The sequence below is a fragment of the Camellia sinensis genome, chromosome 2, assembly GCF_055761805.1.
Source record: "Camellia sinensis isolate YWXY chromosome 2, ASM5576180v1, whole genome shotgun sequence".
NCBI classification, from domain to species: domain Eukaryota; kingdom Viridiplantae; phylum Streptophyta; class Magnoliopsida; order Ericales; family Theaceae; genus Camellia; species Camellia sinensis.
In genome coordinates, this window is record NC_138962.1 from 163,674,155 (window position 1) to 163,694,786 (window position 20,632).

Consider the following 20,632-nt stretch of genomic DNA (forward strand, 5'->3'; position numbering starts at 1 on the left):
AAGAACTTTTGGAATTAGCTATGATGTTTAGCTAGTTTAGCTAAACATCCACATTTGCACGGTGAAAACAACATAGAATAAATGACATTGACTCTCCAACCTTCTCAACTTTAATATTGATTAAATAATATTACTTTCAGTGTCACTTTTTCTGATTCCATGCCTTGTTGGTATCTATTTATACAACTTAATCACTGGAGTATGACAAAGATGCAAATGATGGAAGTAAAGCGACAGGATCCAATTCTATCTTCATAACAGGGTACAAGGATTAGATGGGCTTGTGGGGATGCATTTCCAATATAACATAAATGCTTTTGTAGGGAAAAGCTTTTCCCTTCTCTGATTAGTACTGTTTAAGCTCAGCAACACAATTTCCTTGCAAAAGTGAAGCCATGATTGGCAATGGCCAATCTTCTTGGGGCCATACTCTCCAGACCTCATCATGACTCTTCACCTTGACATACTTCCTCTACGATGTAAAAATACGCAAAATCTCAGTATATAATCATGAGAGCACCATCATCTCAATGACTAACTTATGAGATTGAGTTCTACTCAAAATCGTATAATATGATATCAGAAACAAAATACCCAAAAATGGATAGGGTGTGTGTCCCTAACCTGCACACAGTAGGTGTAGCTGAGTGAGCATGCTGTGTGAGCAAGGCTGTGAAGTGAAGTCTCACATTGCCTGGTACAAAAGTAATGTGCAGTATATAAGCATGAAGACACCCTCTCCTCAATAATTAGCATTTGAGATTGAGTTGTTTTACCCAAGACCATGTAGCCATTCCAGGCTTTGAATAGCAAACTTAATTACAATAGGATATGCTTGAAAGTTAACTAACATTTGCAGCGACAAAAGGAAACTAATAAATTCACACAAAATTTGATCTCATGTCATGTATTCCAGGAGAATTGATCTCTGTTTCTCAAAAAAAAAAAAAAAAAACAAGGTTCACCTACCTTCTCCAATGATCTCTTGAAGCATAGGTTTAGCATCATTTATTGGTGACCGGTCTGGATCAGCCACCATGCTTGTCCTAGTTGATGAGCTGTAGTGGCTATGCTCTTTTTTCACAGTTGGAGTATCATTACTCATAAAGCTGGTTGTGTCATTAAAATTCCAGTCGGTCAAATATCCAGGCCGTGTAGTAATAGCACTAACTTCAAAGTCTCCTGAAAGCATTCCCACTACACGCGACATGGATGGGCGTAGCATTGGGGATGTCTGAGTGCACAAGAGAGCTACTCCTATCACTCGTTTTACTTCTTCCTCATGAAATTCGGATAAATTAGCATCCACTAGCTTAACTTCATGGTTTATTTCGTGTAAATGCCAGGCCTAAAAGGAGAAAATTTAAAATATGTCATGAGAATTCAAGATGGGAGGCATCATACATGAATTCCGAATCACATAACTGGAGTGGGCAGCCCATGCTACTGGCTATTTGGATCAGACACAACGTATTTGATGCAAATCATAATGGCAGAGCTACACTGTGTTCAAATTTGGATTTGGAGAAATATGAAAATGGTAAGTGACATAGTGTTCTCTTTCAAAGAATTTGAATGAGTAGCTTTTGTTTCAAAGCATTGAACCAACAAATTTGTTTTCCTTGACGCACTTCCCAAAATTATTTGGTTAGCAAGAAAAATTAAGAAAAATGACCGACGATGCTAGGAAGACAAGATTTTCACAAAATGGAGCACAAATGTGAGCCAATGGTGTGGCAACCACATAAGTGGGGTCCACACAGTGTTATTAAAGGTGTGCGCCTAGGCCCAAGGCTCATCAAGGCGCAGTCAGTGTGCTTTGGAACATCTCAGACTAGGCGATGTAAAATAGGTGCCATAAAAGTGCATGAAGCGTGCAATTTAGGCTTAGGGTCAAGGCGTGCGACTTGTGCGCTTTTTTTAAAATGTTTGTTTATTACAAATATTACCCTTGAATTCACTATCTCATTTTTTTTTACATGCTACTACAAGGGATTAAACTCTTAAACATAACTAACAGTTGTCGTTATTCTTCTTCTTCATCTCCTCAATCTTCTACTCTTTCTCCTCCTCCATAGGCTTATCTTTTAAGACACTTCAATTATGTCACTATTTTCAAATGTTTATGATTTATGAGTTAGATGATTGTGTTTATATGCAACCTTGAATTATTTTTTTATTGGGATTAGTTGGTATTTATGTTTTAAAATATTTAATATTACATTTTACTTATGTTGAACCTTGAATTATTTTTTTTATATTAAGGGTTGGTTTAGGGTGTCCTAAAAAAGTGCACTTTTTGCCTTTTTATGAAAAGATGTGCAGAAAAGTAGAAAGGTAATGTGATGGAAAAAAGATAAAAAGATAAAAAGATAAAAAGATGGATTATATAGGTTATGCCAAACGAGGCCTAAATTATCTATTTTTTATCGTTAACATGAGCCTCGCTTCGATGAAGCCCATGCCTCGCCTTGTATAATAACAGTGGATCCACATATGGAGCCCATCTTTTTATCTCACATTTGTGTTCCATTATGTGAAATTCTTATGTGCACTTACGCTTTCTCAAAAATTACATAACAAACTTCAGAAATAATATTATATATATTATTTTCGTCCCTACTGTTGTAAAAAAGTAAGTTAAGTGAAAATTTTATTTCTCGGTCCCAAAGAGTGAACAAACTAATTTTCAAGAATGTAGTTCATTACATTTCCTACATTTCTTTCAAACAATTTAGAGTCCAAAAAAACACACCGTTTAACTATGAAGCATGGATACAGATATAGGATACGGATATGACAATATGTCAAAATCTAAAAAAGTAGGATACGGAAACGGTGGGGATACGTTCGTAAAAAAATTTATTTTTATAATTTTAATAATGTGATATGCATGAAAATAAAACCTAACGAAAAAAAAAAATTCATAAAATATATATATATATATATATATTACACTTGATGATTTAATTTTTTTTTTTTTTTATAATGGGATCACCTCATTAGTAACCTAACCAACAAAAAATAAAAAATAAAAAATTTCTTTGATACATGCATTCCTATTAGAATAATGCTAATCTCTCCACTACCACTCCACCAACTATATGTGACTTCGAGTATCCGATACTTCAAAATTAAATATCCGATACTCCAAAATTAATGCAAAATTAATTAAAAAAGTATCTGATACGTATCCGCGAGTATTCGACGAGTATCGGTATCCGATTCATATCCAATATGGATACATCTCCCTTTTTAAAGTATTCGTGCTTTATAGCCGTTTAAGCTTCTGGAAGCTGTTTTCTTGTTTTGAATAGCAATTTTTTCAAGCAAATTAAGCCAATATCCGTCTTGGTGACTATCAATAATCCCATGAGCAAATGGCACTCACATGTAAATATGTAATGGATATCCAATTATAAGATGACAAACAGGTGACATCAGAAAACACCCCTAAATTTTTCTAGGTATAGTGATGTTTCCTTCTTTTTTCAAAAGTGAACTACACATAGGTGTTGTTCAACCAATCACAACAAATACTATATCCACAGCTAAAGTGAATATCCATGCATGCAATTGCCAATGTTTCAAAGAATCAATGTTTATTGAGTGCAAAAAAAAGTGAATCATACCCATTCAAGAAGATAAATCTTCTCTTGTTCCAAGCTTGAGTCAGAATTTAGCCTTCCACTGACGATCTCCAAAGCTACAACACCAAAGCTAAACACATCAACCTTTTCTGTGAGGTGCCCACGCATGGCATACTCGGGTGCAAGATATCCACTACACCAACAACCAAGAAAACGTCACAATTTTTTAGATATTACTTCAGCTATGAACTATAAAGCACAGGTACAGATACGAGTACGAGTACTGGTACTGGTACCATATGGGTATGGCTTGGTACGTTTGTAAAAAAATATTTCTTTTTAATTTGGAGTAATGCAAAAATTGATTATATGGTTTAATTTGTTAAGATCAAACCGACAATTAACATTTAATATCAAAAGTAAATGTATAAACCAAAATTAAATGTTATTATATTAAATAACTTACAAACCATAGCTTAATTTTAAAATCATGCTAAGCATAAAACTAAAATAGAAAAGAAGTCTAGTGAAAGGAATTTTATCTCTATAGTAGAAGAAAATATTGTTTCGACTAAGGTACGGTATAGCTTGGGTAGATACTAGGTATGTCTGGATATGCAAAAATTAAAAAGAAAAAATTTGGATACATATTTCATGTATCTAGTACGTATGTAAAAGTACCATACGATGTACCCTACGCTGGTAAGTACTCGGTACGGGTACGTCATGTTTATCGAAGTACCCATGCTTCATAGGCTATGAACAATATCAAAAAATTATAAATTAACCAATATAATGAAAGAATATATGGAGCTTGCCGGCTGAAAATCTTACATCGTCCCTGCAACACGGGTACTCATGTGGGTCTTTTTGTCGTCATAAAGTTTGGCCAAACCAAAATCAGAGATTTTGGGGTTGAGACCAGAGTCAAGAAGAATATTGCTGGCCTTCACATCTCTATGTACAATGCGAAGCCGTGATTCTTCATGAAGATAAGCTAGACCCCTTGCTACTCCCAAGCAAATATCAAAACGAGTGGGCCAGTCTAGATACAAACTTCTGTTTCCTACTTCACAAATACCAAATAGTTAATTATTTCTTGTATTCTCCACATTCAGAAATTCTAATATATATATATATACTGTAAAGGTGATATCCTTATACCAAATAATGCTTGATCAAGACTCCTATTTTCAAGATACTCATAAACAAGCAATCGTTTATCTCCCTCAATGCAGCATCCATACAGTTTCACAAGATTTCGGTGCTGCACAGCAGATATAGTAGCGATCTCTGTGACAAATTGAGTCTTTCCTTGGCGGGATGCTACAGAAAGTTGTTTAACAGCAACCACCCTCCCATCATTGAGCGTTCCCTATTTACAAAACTTAAAAACATGAGATAAACTGTCTAGTCTCAACCATGGATTTTTTTTCTTCTCATGTTCTATTTGTGAAACTTCAAAGGAAAAAGGATATGGACCAATAAATTTCTGTTCTTTATGCACAAAATAGCTATAATTGCAAGGGTTGGATTTTCCATTATCTTCTTTTCTACAAAAACTACATCTCCAATAATGGCACAAAATGTGATGGTAAAAGTGTACTGCTGCTATACACAATGATCAGAAAAAAAATAAAAAAGAAGTGATATGGAAGAATGATTTTTAACTGTGAAGCTAATTATAGAAAAACATAGAATGCTTACAAGTCAGATGAGTGGTATTATTTATGAAGCAATATCAAATGTTTGATAACTGCTTGTCCTTGATTAGAAGAGTGACTTACCTTATAAACAGGTCCAAAGCCTCCCTCCCCGAGTTTGTTTGCAGGATGGAAATCTTCTGTTGCAGCCCTTAGTTCAGCATAAGTGAAGGTGTAAGGCTTAGCATCCATCCCTCGGAGCTCTACAAGTTCAATAAAAACACTTGGCAGTGAATATTTAAAAAGTCATTAATAACTCGGCTTATGTATTTAGTAAGCTTATAATGATATGGTCATTCTCTGGCGCATTGATCAATGAAAGGTACCAGATTATACAAGTAAATGTGTAACCACAAATATACTAATCTTAATTGTAGTTCCAATCCAAAATGGTCTTTGATTAAAGATGAAAAAATTGTTTGGGGAGAAGAAACAAAAGAAAAATGCCATAATGTGTTCCTTTTGTAAGAGTTTTATCTTCTTCTCCCTCACTTTACAAAGAACCAAAGGGTTAAGGTGTTTGGTGGGGAGAAAGGTAAGGGAGGTTGTTTAATAGTAGGACTTCTAAAGAAATCTTCATCATGTATGAACAATATTTGAAGCACAAACAGCATTTAGCAAGTCTGATGTTGTGTTTAACACAAACATACAGGTATGGACAAATTCATTTTAAAGTGCCATTTAGAAAGCATTTCCACTAAAAGAGTAGATCCGCAAGTAGCAAACAAAACATATCTGTCATGGGAAGAAGTCGGACTGCAATAATAAACCTGGCTTATTTATTAATTTATTTCTATTTTTACCTTCATCCTCACTCTTGTGTGATCTTTTTCTTTGTTGAATGAAGCAATATAACGCAAGTACAGACAGAAGGCATACAACTCCAATAGGAACAACAATCCCTACAGTCAAACCGGTCTTATTCTTCTTACTGGTCGGAAGGTTGTTACTAACAGTGGGGATGAAGTCTGTACAAAAGCTTAATTGTCAAAACCTTGGCATCAATAATATAAGACTTAAATTTCTAAACTCACATAAAATGTTTTTGAATCATATTACCTGAGGTGACACTGATTGCTGAAATAGAAGGTCCATATGTACCTTGAGTAGGTACACAGCAAGTCCCTTTACCAGCCCAAAAGAGATGGATTTCAAGGTAGTTTTCTGATACCTGAGCCTTGAATTCCTTCTGAACAGGTTGCAAAGAGGCCCCACCTGCCTCCTTTCGTAAATCAAAATCTTTCCACTCCAGATTCCCCTAGAATGAACAAGTTTAGAGCTTAAGAAACAGAAGTAAAAGAACTTCAGAACTTAAGAAGAAGAAGAAAAAGAATTAAAAGATGGGTAGCTACAAAACATGGGTGTCTTTGACTATGTATCATTAAAAACTGCATGATTTTAGAAATTAACTAATAAAACATTGAGAATAAATCACAGAGGCAGTTGTTGTCTCCCACGTTTTGGCAAAATTTCATTTATATAAGAATAACTATATCAGAGAAAGGGAACACATTCTGGGAATTAAATAAGTGGCTGGTGCAAAGGTAAAAATAAGGCAGAAAAGGGTAAGGCACGGGCTGTAACACGAGACAACATGGTTTAAGTTAATTAAGGACCAAAGATAGATCTATACCCAGTCCCACCCATTCCAACACTCTGGGATGATGAGTACAATAATAGGTGATGGCCTATGACCCTTTTCACACCGTTATTTATATGTAGCTCTTAAATTGATTAAGAGCATCTCCAAGGGAGGACGCAAAAGGGCCACATGAGGCATTTTTGCTAGTGAAGTTAGTTTTCTCTTCCTCGCTCTGCATCACAAGAGGAATTTTGCCCATTTTCATTTTTGCTCTCCACATCTAGCTAGTCTCCATTGCTAGGCAAAAGAGTTTTCCCGCTGTTTTGAGGTCTCTATCTCTGCTTCTCTGCTTGTTCCAACCCATTGTATTTTTAAAAATATGATGTGTAAAAATATTATTTTAAAAAATAATTAATTATATATTTAAAAATAAATAAATATATGCAAATATCACGTCAACATTAGCTGCATTAACAGCGTATCATAAAAAGATTATATATTTTTATTTATGTTTATAGTATTTTTCTTTTAAAAATTATATAAATTAGTTCAATTGATTAGTTAAAATAAAGAGTATGGTTTGAAGTGCACACCAGCTAAACTAGTTGGGAAAAATAAATATTGTACTTTTAGAAGACATTGTGCCTAGCAGCCTTGGAGTTGCTCTGATAACAAACTTAGAGTTGTGTGACATATACATTATGAGATGGGAATCTGGAGAAACTGTTCTACTAATGATCACAAAATAACAAATAATATTGGTCTGAAATACTAGACGGTGATTAATGAAAATGAAACATACACTTGAAAAAATATATAATATAACATCACGATAGTCATATGAAATTAATTCAATGTGCATATGCAGTCGAATAAATGTTTAAAAGACTTCAAGACATTTATGACCTTTAGAAAAAGAATAAAAAAAGAAAAGAAAAAAAAAACAAGGATTTTGTTAATCTTGATGGTATGTGCCCACATAAATCATTAAGTCTAATTGTTAACAACAAAATGGAAACCAGTTTAGCTTAAAACGTTGGATAGAATATGCAAATTTTGAAAATACCTGAAGTATACTACTTAATAAAACAGAATACTGCAGTAGTACATATTCCATGTTAAACCATCTCTTATTTGGTATGAAAAAAGTTTTCACATGATGACATGGAAAATGGATGTGAAACCCTTTCAGTGATTAATGTACTAACTAGTATACCAATTGATGATGTGGCATAATTTAAGAAGTTTTTGCTATTTGTAATGTGATTAATGAGTGAGGTCAATAATAATGTCATAATTAGTGTTGGTACATTAGTTAGTACACTAATTGGTGCATGTAGCACCACCGTTTTTTATTACATACCCCTCATCCAATTCCACACATATATAACGAGAGCTGATAACAAAAAGTTCAGTCAAAAAGAGGACAGGGAAAACACAATTGCTAATCCAATTCCACAACTCAGCACAGACCTGGATATATATATCAAAAACACGCCTTCCAAGACTTTTCCAAGTTGGAGGATTCTCGATGGTTAGCTCTACAAATTGTAGATTCACAGTATAGTTACCATTCTGAAGCCCCAACCCATAGTATCTTAGTGATCCAGCAGATATTCGTGCTGTTTGGAACAGCTCTGAGTCCAAAGTATTTGTGAACTGAGATGAAGAGAAACTTGTATACTGGGCATTGTTGTTCTCACCAAAGCGTCCAACATTACTAACTGCCCACCTGTTTGTGCTAGTCACATAGTATGTAGCAGGACCCAGAGTCTCATTATCCCTCTCATATATAATCTGATTACTAGAAGCAATCTGTGGACCACCACACTTGACTGCAAAGTTGGAATCTGTAAGCCAATGGGAAAGAGGAATTCGTCAGATTTGGGCTTGAAAATGTGCTTTTAATTAACAAAAATCAAAATCAGCCATGCATAACTCCTTATTTATATGCATTATATGCAAGGATTTAAAAAGTGGTCGCAACCATAACGTAAGGCCATTATGTAACGATTGTAGTGGTTACCACCACCCGTTACGACCGCTATGGCGGTGTGACGGAGATTCGCATGTGTAACGGCCGTTTCGGTGTAACATAAACAGTCCGTTAGACACCGTTACACCTTTTTACAATATTCTGAATAGTTTCCTTTTCCCCCCAAAAAAACGAAAGTTTAACAAATACTCAAGTGATCCAAGCCTAAAGAAAAAGTCTTATATGAATTTTTTTTCTTTGTAATTTTTTTTTTAAATTTATGGCACAATTTTTATTTTATAATCCTTTCATTTAATAATTGTGAATATTTTTTATTCAATTATCAGGTATTGGTAAAAAATAATTTGTAGATATTTAAAATTAATTATTCTTAAAATCATTAACTATTGAAATAAAATGTAAAAAGTTCATTTTATAGTGATTTGAAAATATGAAATATATCCGATCATACTTAAAAATTAACAAAAATTGATTGAAATTTATTTTAAATCCCAATAAATGTGATTCTAAAAAAAAAAAAATATGCGTATCGGTAAGTTTTCTTCAAAGTGTGTGAAAAATAAGAAAAATCACGATTCAGGTTACCACAACCGTTACACTACGGCCTTTACACCTAGCAACCGCTACCGCATCACTGCACCAGTTATGGCGACCACAACCGTTTTTCAAAACCTTGATTATATGGGTCCAACGCATTTTAATGGGTTCAATTATGCATTACCTCACTTAAAATGCTGATAGACGTTCAACAGAACGACATCTAATTAATAGTATTACTATATCCATTGGTGCGGCTTGAGTTCGACTCCCATATTCCTACTGATTCTCTCTCTCTCTCTCTCTCTCTCTCTCTCTCTCACACACACACACACACACACACACAAAAGAAGGTCATGAAGGCACTTACAGACAGGAACATTACGATTGCAGGGAAAGTTCCTTTGAAGACAGCTCAATCCTGAAGGCAGAACACTAAAAGCAGACGAAGAATGCAAATTGATTATGAAGGTGTTATATCTGGTGAATCTAAGCAGGATTAAGCACATGCATGTTTCACCGCCGATAAAGGTGCTGGTTACCAGCTTATAGTGTTAAACACCAAACAATATAATAGAAAATAACTGAAATTTCCTTTAGCAACATTGAATGTTCAAAGGCTACTGAATAACGTTAAAAAGATAAGGCCGGGAGAGAATCACCTGTTGTTCGAACCTTCTATTGTGAAGTTATTGGCAACTAAATTCCTGCATATTACATCCCAAAAAATCTCGTTGTTAGTTTCAATGGTATAAAACCAATGCAGAAGATACGATGAGGTACAAAATGCAATCATAACAAATGTTTTGCACTCAAAACTATTACAGGATGCCAGGATGGTAAACCACAAAATCTGAAAATAAAAGCAGAGAGAAGGACCAATTTTTATTTATTTATTTATTTTTACATACAATTGTAAGTCTTGTTGGTTGATCCAAGAAGGAAAGCTCCCAGATAATTCGTTGTATGACAAATCTCTGCAGGCAAAAACATAATGGGAATGTTCAGTCGATGTTCCATCCTACTGATGCCTGATAACTTGGTTAGTCTTAAATTTAGGCACTGAAGTTATGGATTTAGTCAATAGCCTTACATACTCCCATGATTGCATGTATCACCACATGCCAGTTTCCAAAACAACTTTGTTCAAATACATAGACTCATTAATTGTTTCTCCATGTCTCCCCAAACACAATAGCAGCATACTATTAACATAAAAAAGTTTCTAAGCAATAAATAGAGTTATTTACATTCCTAATTGTATCTCGTTAATGTTTAAAGAAATTGTACATTATGATCTTGAAATTGGAAAGTAGTGAATCCATAATGATTCTCGTAAACTTCTGTGGGTCACACTAAACCTTCACATGTTACATGGCTTATCAAGGGTTGTGTTTCATATCAACTTTAACATAACATGACTTCCATATACTTTCTGCCTATTCACAGAATCAAGTACTACCTGATTTTTCAAAAAAATAAAAAATAAATAAATAAATTAAATTAAATTCGTATTTTGTAGGTAGAAGTTTATAGTTATATAACACGACATTTTCACTGCCACTTTTCTATCAAATAGAGGCATTAATAGGACATGGTTATCGGTAATAAATATATACCCTTTGAATCAAACCAAAAAATGATGTGCATCCAAGAAAAGATCATCTGAAAAAAATGCTAGGATCCTGATTTTAGTGTATGAAATTGTCCATCAAAGAAAAAATAAATAAATAAAATTAAAAAAAAGAAAAAAAAGAAGAAAAGAATCATCACAGGCAGATGAAGATGCAAACAGAAATCTAGTGTATGTCCAAATATTTAATATTTACCTCCCCTAGTGTGTTCCCTAATGTTGGCTATTTTTGTATACATCTCTACATTTACATTTACACATACATGTATACTTGGATCTTTGTCTTGCTTAATACATGATTTTCTAGCATGCGGTAGCAGGGTTGTGTGACAAATATGCTGCTGTCAAGAATACTTATGGCAAAACGGATTAAATCTGTGCTGCATCATAGACCTGTTCGAAGGTACATTATGCTTCAGAAATTATATAACCTTCATATTTGGGAAAAGAAAACCATTTTTGATAATCATTATGTGCCAGAAAACGAAAGAACTTCTCAACTTACATATAGTTTTTCGATAACAGCACTTGCATTCTAATTAGACTGTGGGTTGTTACGTAAGATGTACTTACATATTCAGCAGAGATGTACTCTTTTGTGCAGGAAGGGTACCAGTTAATTTATTATTCCCAAGAAACCTGGGCATAAAGAAATTAGTTCAAGCAATAAACAGTATTTGTTGGAAAGATTCTAAAATAATACAGCACAAGATGTTTATTACAAATAAGAGAGAGAGCTCAAATTGAACAGCGAATCAGGAATCTGTCCAGTTAATTTGTTGAAGCTCAAATCCCTGAAAAATTATATAAACCATGGCCAAGTAAATTCATTATATAATAATGTAAATAGAGGTGTGCATAATACCGCCGAAACCGCCGAAACCGCCAAAACCGCACCAAACCGCACCGCCAAGGCAAATTCGTTATTATTTGTCAATCAAACCGCCGGTTTTTGGTAAGAAAAATGGCAAATTCTAGTGACACTTTTATCAATCCGCCGGTTTCTATTTTTCTTCCAAACCGCACCGACCCGCACCACTATTAAATCATGTTTTATAGGATTCTAAAAATTCTTTTTTACTTAAGTTTGCTTGTTGTTCTATACCTTAGAATATAGTATTACATTACTGCTCGAGGGGAATTTTATGTATTGTATTTGATCACTGTAGCTTCCACAGATGCTTGTAATGAACTGATGGCATAATCGTTGATATTATCATGTTGTTGCTACACTTGCTGCATCAGAAGAAAGCTTCGCAAGATGCTTAACATCATGATATCTCTCGTCTTTTTTTTACTCTTTGATTTAATTTTTGTAATTTGAATTATATTTTTTATAAACCGCCAATCCGCCCGAACCGCCAAGGCAAATCCGCCATTATTTGCCAACCGAACCGCCGGTTTTTGATAAGGAAAATGGCAAATTCTAGTGACACTTTTATCAATCCGCCACCCGCCATACGGTTTCTATTTTTCTCTCAAACCGCACCGACCCGCACCGCGCACACCCCTAAATGTAAATACATTAAAAATATTTGCTTCATAGAGTTGGCTGTCTGGTTTTGACCCCATCTTCCCCCATCGGACTCTGAACTGGCCAAATTTCAGGTTGAAGTATAAGGGAGCTGACCTGAAATTAATAGCAATAACTTACAGTTGTAACAATCTTTGATAATCTCCAATATTGGATGGGATAGAACCAGAAATATTGTTATTCCTCAGAATTCTGCAAGGCATGAAACCACATGGTTATATTAGTTTTGTAAAAGAGCAATTAAGGAGCATGAAAATGAAAAATTAAAACAGAATAGATTTGCCAGCAATAACCATATCGCCTTACAAGAGATTCAAAGACTTCATATCCTTAAGAAACGCCAATGAAGAACTTCCATCAGATAAATCACTTATTCTCCTAGATGAGCATGGGTATATTATAAAAGAGAAGATTAGCTTTATTGATATTCTAAATATGAACAAAAGCTGTTGAAAGAGTTAATGCTCACAAGTCCTCCATCAAGGTTAAGTTGGAAAATGTTGTTGGTATTGGACCTCCAAAGGAGTTTCCCTGAAATCTCCTACAAAAAAAAAAAAAAAAAAAAAAAAAAAAACAGAAAAAAGAAAAATGAAGTGGATTGCTGAAGAGTGTTATACATCTCAGTTACTACACATTGCTATTTTAGAGTAAAGCTATAATTTGAGTGTGATTGTCAAAATAAAGAGAACACAACATAGAAGATTGCTTACAAGCTTTTAAGCTTTGACCAATTCCCAATGAATTCAGGTATGCTACCAGTGAGTTCAGTGTCTGAAGCCCACCTGAGATCCCCAAAATTCTTCCTCAGTATAATTGATAACAAAAACAATTAATCTGAACACAATATTTTAGTTTCTCAGATATGCAAAAAGGATAGTTCAGAAAGCTCTTACACTGTCTGCAGATTTTGTAGAGCAGCAAACGTTGAAGGTATAGCACCACTAACTCCAGAGCTAACAAAGTAACTGTCAAGGTGGATAATGTTCAAGAAACAAATGCGACACTTTTTTGTCCTCAACACCAGAGTTAAATTTAAATTTTGTTCGTTGATGGTAAATCCCGAGGTGACAACTCATGAGATGGGTTGCAAGCAATCAGCTAATCAGTAGAAAGGTACATGATACATATAACAGATCTTTATATCTAGTGACTGACATTTCTTATAAAAAAGGATCGTGCTTACTGCTTAGTTATGCCCAGAAATCTAGGCTCTCCAGTATGTGTCTTAGAATTTTTATGTGATGTGGACTAGCATACCTCATTAAACAGCCAGATGGATGAAATGTTTATTTCAGACTAGACTGGATGACACTGGTTTATAGATCGTGATAATTAAGGTTGTACGAGTCTGGTGCACCTTACCTGTGCGATACAACAAGGGGCATTAGCATAGTTCTGTATTCAATGTGTGGGCCTGTTTTATTATTTTAACAATTCTTTATGGGTTAGCATTGGTTGGTTGGCTCAGTTTGTCTCTGCTCTCACTGACAAACAAGTTGCAGTCTTCCTTTGGACTTACCAATGTAAGATTAGAGAAGAGAGTAGAAGACTTCCCTATGCTTCCGCAGGAATTCTCTTCTGATTAAAGTCAACGGAAGGGACTGTCTTACGAGGGAAGAAGTGAAAAGTCGAGGGAAAAGTATTTGGTTAGCTTCCTCATCTAAGCAGTGAGCAAATTAGGGATATGTTCAATATACAGCACAACTGCAGTAACACAAGAATTCTTTGCTACTAGAATCTAGTGCACAATAGTATGGAAGTGGCATTCTTGCACCATTTCCCAATTCTAAGAGAAGCAGCATTTTTCAGGATAACAAAATGAAAAAGTGAGCAAATGTCTCAGCACTTACAGTTGCTCTAATTTTGTTAAATTCCCAAGCTCTAATGGTAGAGCGCCAGAGAAGTTATTTGTACCAAAGGCCCTGGTAAAGTATCAAGTCAACAACATCAAAATAATTCAAATAAGGCAACATTTGAATGGTATGCACAAAAGAGGTATGTCTTGAATGAGGTCCAGAGTACCCACTATAGCAAAAGACAGATTACAAAGAATAAAAAAAATATATTATTTAGAGAATATTTGTTGGCACGAACATACATGTACATATTTGCATATATGCCTATGCATTGGCATTAAGTTGCCTCTTAAAAAGGTACAAAAATTAAATAACATACAGTGATCTCAAATCAGTAAGTTTTCCCAGTTCCTTTGGAAGCTCCCCCGATAATGCATTAATACCCACGGTCCTAACAACATTTAAATGAGGTGCCAAAACATTAAAGGAGTGTATCTACACATGGATAAAATATTAGCAACCAGCAAAATTTTAATAAAAAATAAGGTGGCTCACAGGTACTGCACGCGAGATAGGTTGCCAATGGATGCAGACAAGCTACCTGTCAGGTAATTTTGGCGCAAGTCCCTGCAATATTATGAAAGGAACTTAGCATCATCAATGACTGAAAAAATTAGAGGGCCTATAAAGGAAAACTACCCAATCATGCACAGCACATATTTCAATAAGGTGAGATTCTGAATTATAATTTCAAAGGTTGCAATTTGATAGTGGTTTACATGGAGAGAATAAAACGGAAGAAGGAAAAGGGCAAGTTTATTAATTAAATCAAATATCAATGAACCATACAAATTGATGAGGAAAGTCAAAGTCCATAACTCCTCTGGGATTACACCAACAACATCCAATGCATAGACTTTCCTGTAACAAACGAAAAAAAACTCACACAAAACTAAAATGATTAGTCACATTTCTTAGTTCGTAACAACACCACAAGATTACTATTATACTAACATAACCACAAAATCAATCATAACTATCACTTGAAGATGCACACCATAAATTCAGTAGTAGTCAGTAACTTTATTGGAATGACATAACATACCACAAACATTCGTGTAACTTAAACCATAATAAATAAATAAATAAATAAGGAAATTTTAGTTACACAACACATTTATCTCTTTACAACCTCCATTTGAGAACTTTTTTTTTTCCAATTTTACTCGTGTGAAATTACCTTTAAGAACAAAAGTTCAAAATTAAATAGATTTGATTATTTCTTTATACCCATTACACTTCAATCCCTACTTTTTTTCTTCCTTTCTCATTTCTTCTTCTCTACCGTACATCTACTTTCAAAAAGTGAGAATCATAGTGTTTTGATCATAAAGTAAAGTAATGGACGAATAAATGGTGATGAAGGACTAGCAAAAAAGTAAAATTGTGAGTTTTTTTTTCTTTGTTTTTTATGTTTTCATTTTGTTTTTTAAGAGGGATGTTTGACTTTTATTCGGTGTACCAAAACCGAACAAAATCAAATAGTCCGGAATTACACTGCTGAACAAAAAATATATATATCCAGTAATCCACTGCCGAACAAAAAATATTAGTTTAGTAACCTACTGCTTAATAAAAGTACATGTCCGGTAACTCACTAACTCATCACTAAACATTTTCAGTTTTATTTTTCTAACTTTTTTATTTTTTTTGCTTTGAAGGATTATGCTTCTATTTATTGTAGTAAGGCTAGTAGTGCATTTTTAATGGACTACCGTTATGAATTCATTACATGCGAGATTTGTTAGATTTATCTGCTTCCTAGTCATCCAATACCTCCAAAAGCAAGTAATTTGATCCATTTTCATTACTTGTGTACTAATGGATGAGAGAAAACATATACTACCCGTATTGATCAATTCCGTACGCTTGTCAGTCCTGATGTAATAACTACCAAAACTATTAACATAGATAGATTGTGATAACATAGTAGTATGTTTTTATAGATGTTTGTATTCATAAATTTAAAGATATTTGTATTGATGAATTTTATGAATATTTTTATGGATGTATGCACATTTCATGTTTTTATAGATTCTTAATGTTTAAGGAAAATGAATCTGTAAACGTGCGGCAACAGATGGCTGAACAAATCTAGTTTGTTCGACAATATGACATCGAAATAATCCAAATTTTTTGGCAATGTATAACCGAACATGGCCGTCGTAAATTTAGAAAAAAAATAATGATAATAGATGGGGCTGGACAAATATAGTTTGTTCGGTAACATAACCCTGGAGTAATTCAAAAGGAATAGGTGCAATAAGAAAAATTTGTAAGGGCTTGAAAAGTGTTTAATTTAGGGTTAGTTTTAGTATTATAAAGGGCGTAATAAAAATTTCAATTATTTCGCAAAGGTGTAATGAGAAAATAAGTGTAAAGAGATAAAATTGTAGCGTAGGTAGAATTTCCCTAAAAAAAAAAAAAGTAAATTACACTTTGCCCTTTATATGTTTGGCCACTTTCACCCTTAAAGTCTATTTTTTTCAAATTTTTCCCACTTTAATCCTAAAACTAATTTATGTTAAAAATTAGACAAAACATATCACAATCATGTGACATAAAAATATTTTATTATATATGATCCACATCATTGACATAAACTTAAATTCTAATATAAAAATATATTTTTTTATATTATGTGATAGTTATTGTGGTATTTTTTTGTCTAATTTTATACACACTTTATTTTAGGAATAAATTAGAAAAAAAATAAACTTTACATGAAAAAGTGACCAAACATAAAAGCATAAAAGAGGCCGAGCCTAATTTATCCTAAAAAATAATAAGAATTTGCCTCTTTTTGGGAGTGCACACATGCATTTCTCCAACATTCTATAAAAACCCTATTGGACAAATTTACAGAGCTTTCTTTTGAGGTAATCTAATCCCCATTTGGAAGGCATGTGAAACAGATAGATAGATAGATAGATAGATAGAAGGATAGATAGATAGGGGTGTGTGGTGAAAAGTGATGGTGGTAGAGTGTTTGCTACTTACAGACGGGTAATGTGGCAAGTAGTCCCATCGCAATCGCATTTGATCCCGGGATTGTAATTGCCATTCGTGGACTCGATGCTTGTTAAGTCTATGGCTGCTCCGCTGCATGGTTCTCCGCTTATATTCCATTGATTCGATGCCGATAAACCCCATTCTCCGAATATGGTATTCAAAGCATTCACTGCCAAACTTACATATTTTATTATACCAAACAAATATTTACATTACTAGTCTAATTCAAATGCTTACGAAGATCAAATAAACAAATCTAAACTGCATTTTAGATTTCAATTTCATACTCCAATATTTCTATTCTAAAAAATAATAAACTCCACTACACAAACCAGACACCCGTCTAGGGTGTGTATATTCACTTTTAATTACGATTTTTCTGTTCTTAATTATGATAATTTATTATGTTTTTAGTTATAATAATTTGGTATATTAAATATAATATTAATTTAGTTATGATTTAAAAATTATTTAATTAAAGCCCATACCATATGTGATTATAATTTAAGCCAAGTTTGCTTGGAGGTTTAGGGAATGTGATTGGATTGGTAATTCGTGAATTCTACCTATGCCATGTTTATTTGCAGGTAAATGACATGGGATTGCTAATCTTAACTCCAATCACATTCTTTACTTTTTACTAGTTAAAGTTTGAAAAAAGTACACTCTTTATGCTTGTAAAAAATCACGTCTATCGAATATTGCTAAATACATAATCAAATCAATTTTGTATAAAAATAGATGGTGTTATAGTTAACCGTTAACAAAAAAAAAAAAAAAACTAACATGATCAGATAGCTATAGATATCCAATTAGCGTGATTTTTTACAAGCATATAGTACTCGATGAGTTCTACACATTGACGATTCCGATTAGTAAAACGAGACCCACGACGAGCCCCCATAGGCCGAACAGAACCGACCAATTTATGCCCGAAAAGTAGAGAATCAATCTCCTACACAACCCTCTGTCGCGCTGCCCTTTAGGCTTCCAACCGTACGACCTATTGCATCACTTTATTCCCCTATACACTTATTTATACAATTTTTTAATACACATTTTTCATAAAAAGTCAAAAAATTAACCTAAACATCCATATTTTTTCCTCAACTTTTTAATCCAAAAAGACAAAAAGTGTACTTATTTATGACATCCCAAACAACCCTTTAATTACTTTAGCTATTGTTGTGACGCCCCGAATCTACACTATTGGTTGCAGTCAAGGGAGAGTCACTAATGAGTCCTATGGTCAATAATCAAGTAAGATTCCAGTTCGCCGAAAGAGTCAAATTAGCCTCCCTTCTAAGTCCGGCTTTCTTAGGCAACGCACTACCCTTTTGACAGATCTTAAAAGGCATTGACACAAGGTCTCATAAGCAACGATAAGGTTCAAACATATACGAATAATATAAATACATAACAACCACGAATATCCTTACTTCAAAAGCTTGTTCCGTTACATTACATCCCAAGAAAATTTAAATCTTCACATGAGTCTTACAAAACAACAAAAGAAAATTTCTAACTTTACTAAGATAGTCAAAAGTCTTCGAAGGTTTCAGGCTCTTCGTCTCCAGCTATAAGTTCCTCTTCGTCACCTGGCATGATACACCGTGAGCTTTGAATGCCTAGTAAACACACACACACCCCGTCCTTTTTTTCTAGTCCAATACACAATCTCAAATATAACAAGTAGTGAAGCATGATACTCAAAATAGATAAACAAAGGGTTACAAGTTAGATGTTAGCAAACTAGAAATCCCCCCAAGAGATTTCGTTCTCCCAACCACAAGAATCGGACGCGGATTATTCGGTATGCCCCCTCTTTTGCTACTTTGTTGCAGAACTAACATCGGATGCCTACCATCGGTTATATACCGCGTAGAGCCAACCGTAGGGCCTCAAAAGAGACGGTAATAATGGGCCTTGCCCAAATCCCTCCTCACACCAAACCACCTAGGGTCCGAATACAACCGCTCCGTTCAAGGATTCCGAAAACCACTTGCGCAAGACTTTAACTTCCAAGTAGGGAACGCATCCCAACAATCCACACATCACACATTATCATCATTACTCAAGTGATCGAAAACCCAATATCATCCCAATTAAGTTTCACGTTAAGTTAAATGTTTTAAAACAAAGTTAGACCAACTTAACAAGATAATAATATCCACAAAAGCATGCATCATTAAGATGAAGATGATAAAGAACATAACCATAACACATATACTATCATGCCAAGATATGATCATAAGCTAATAAGTATCATCATGACTACTAGAGCATAAAACATCCATGCACAACAGAATTTCCAGATTCAATATCACATAAGGATTAGAATGAAAAGGGCTATTCTAGAATTTTTACCTGACTCGGCCTCCCTATGGTTTGTGGAGAATTTAATCTAGTTTCCAGAATATATTTCGAAAATGGGATAGAGAATTTAATCTAGTTTCCAGAACATAATTCGAAAATGGGATAGTTTTTCTAGATTTTAAGTTATTTAGAAAACACTCTAGCGCTATCCAGATTCGTTGACCGTTACGAAAGATTTTCTTGCAAATTGCTCACTTTTTTTCAATGAAACAAATTTTAGTTGAAAGCTAACTCCTTAAGGAAGATTTTGACATAAAATAGAGGTCCAGAATAATTTTCTACATTTTTCTAGAAACTTAGAAAGTTGGCTGTGAAAACAGATTTTAAGGCATAATACCCAAACACAAGAAGATTTGTGACAAAAGAGATCCACTAAGGAAAATTTTTGTCTCTTTTATGATGAAAACATGCTAACTAACATATGTCAATGACACATCTGAAAACAATATTTAGAACCCTTAAGAACATGTATTTGAAAAAGGAAAATGAAAGAGAAGGTTGTGTTGTGGCTTACTTGCTAAGCTTTGAACAAAATGGCTCTCTTCTCCCTTCCTCTTCTTCTCAAGACTTCTCTCTTGTTCTCCTTCCCCTCCTCTAGCCGAAAGTGTGTGTGTAAGTGTGATGCTTGTGTTTGCCAAGCTAGGGAGTGGTGATATTTATAGGCAATTTTGGTATAAAATGACATAGAAGCCTACTAGTTGGAATTGAATGGACAAGCTAGAATTTACTTGGAGTTCAATGAATTAGGAGTGCTTAGGGAGCTTAACCTTGGGAAGTTCAATGAATTATATTTATATAGATCTCAATTAATTG

At 34.1% G+C, this 20,632-nt stretch overlaps 1 protein-coding gene across 17 annotated transcripts in view; it reads right to left on the minus strand.

The window, feature by feature from the left end:
- LOC114287256 (putative LRR receptor-like serine/threonine-protein kinase At1g56140) overlaps positions 1-20,632 on the minus strand; it is a 42,075-nt gene that overhangs the window by 4,679 nt on the left and 16,764 nt on the right. For 3 of the 17 annotated variants that reach the window (XR_014361976.1, XR_014361975.1, XR_014361974.1), the window contains exons 2-24: positions 17,432-17,612; positions 15,221-15,292; positions 14,927-14,998; positions 14,751-14,822; positions 14,426-14,497; positions 13,469-13,540; positions 13,286-13,357; positions 13,045-13,116; positions 12,882-12,953; positions 12,696-12,767; positions 11,764-11,835; positions 11,615-11,680; positions 10,320-10,385; positions 10,071-10,115; positions 9,779-9,843; positions 8,349-8,725; positions 6,353-6,551; positions 6,097-6,261; positions 5,378-5,496; positions 4,755-4,965; positions 4,425-4,659; positions 3,633-3,783; positions 970-1,348 (exon numbers count right to left, since the gene is read on the minus strand). Coding sequence is in view for 10 of the 17 variants with exons in the window: in XM_082916009.1 (XP_082772135.1) it covers positions 555-694; positions 970-1,348; positions 3,633-3,783; positions 4,425-4,659; positions 4,755-4,965; positions 5,378-5,496; positions 6,097-6,261; positions 6,353-6,551; positions 8,349-8,725; positions 9,779-9,843; positions 10,071-10,115; positions 10,320-10,385; positions 11,615-11,680; positions 11,764-11,835; positions 12,696-12,767; positions 12,882-12,953; positions 13,045-13,116; positions 13,286-13,357; positions 13,469-13,540; positions 14,426-14,497; positions 14,751-14,822; positions 14,927-14,998; positions 15,221-15,292; positions 17,432-17,612 (3,119 nt within the window). In the remaining 7 variants the exon portion in view is untranslated. Of the gene's footprint in view, positions 1-87; positions 473-539; positions 695-739; positions 1,349-3,632; positions 3,784-4,424; positions 4,660-4,754; positions 4,966-5,377; positions 5,497-6,096; positions 6,262-6,352; positions 6,552-8,348; positions 8,726-9,778; positions 9,844-10,070; positions 10,116-10,319; positions 10,386-11,614; positions 11,681-11,763; positions 11,836-12,695; positions 12,768-12,881; positions 12,954-13,044; positions 13,117-13,285; positions 13,358-13,468; positions 13,541-14,425; positions 14,498-14,750; positions 14,823-14,926; positions 14,999-15,220; positions 15,324-17,431; positions 17,831-20,632 lie in introns of those variants that run through there. The other 14 variants (XR_014361980.1, XR_014361979.1, XR_014361978.1 and 11 more) reach the window with 12 other exon arrangements.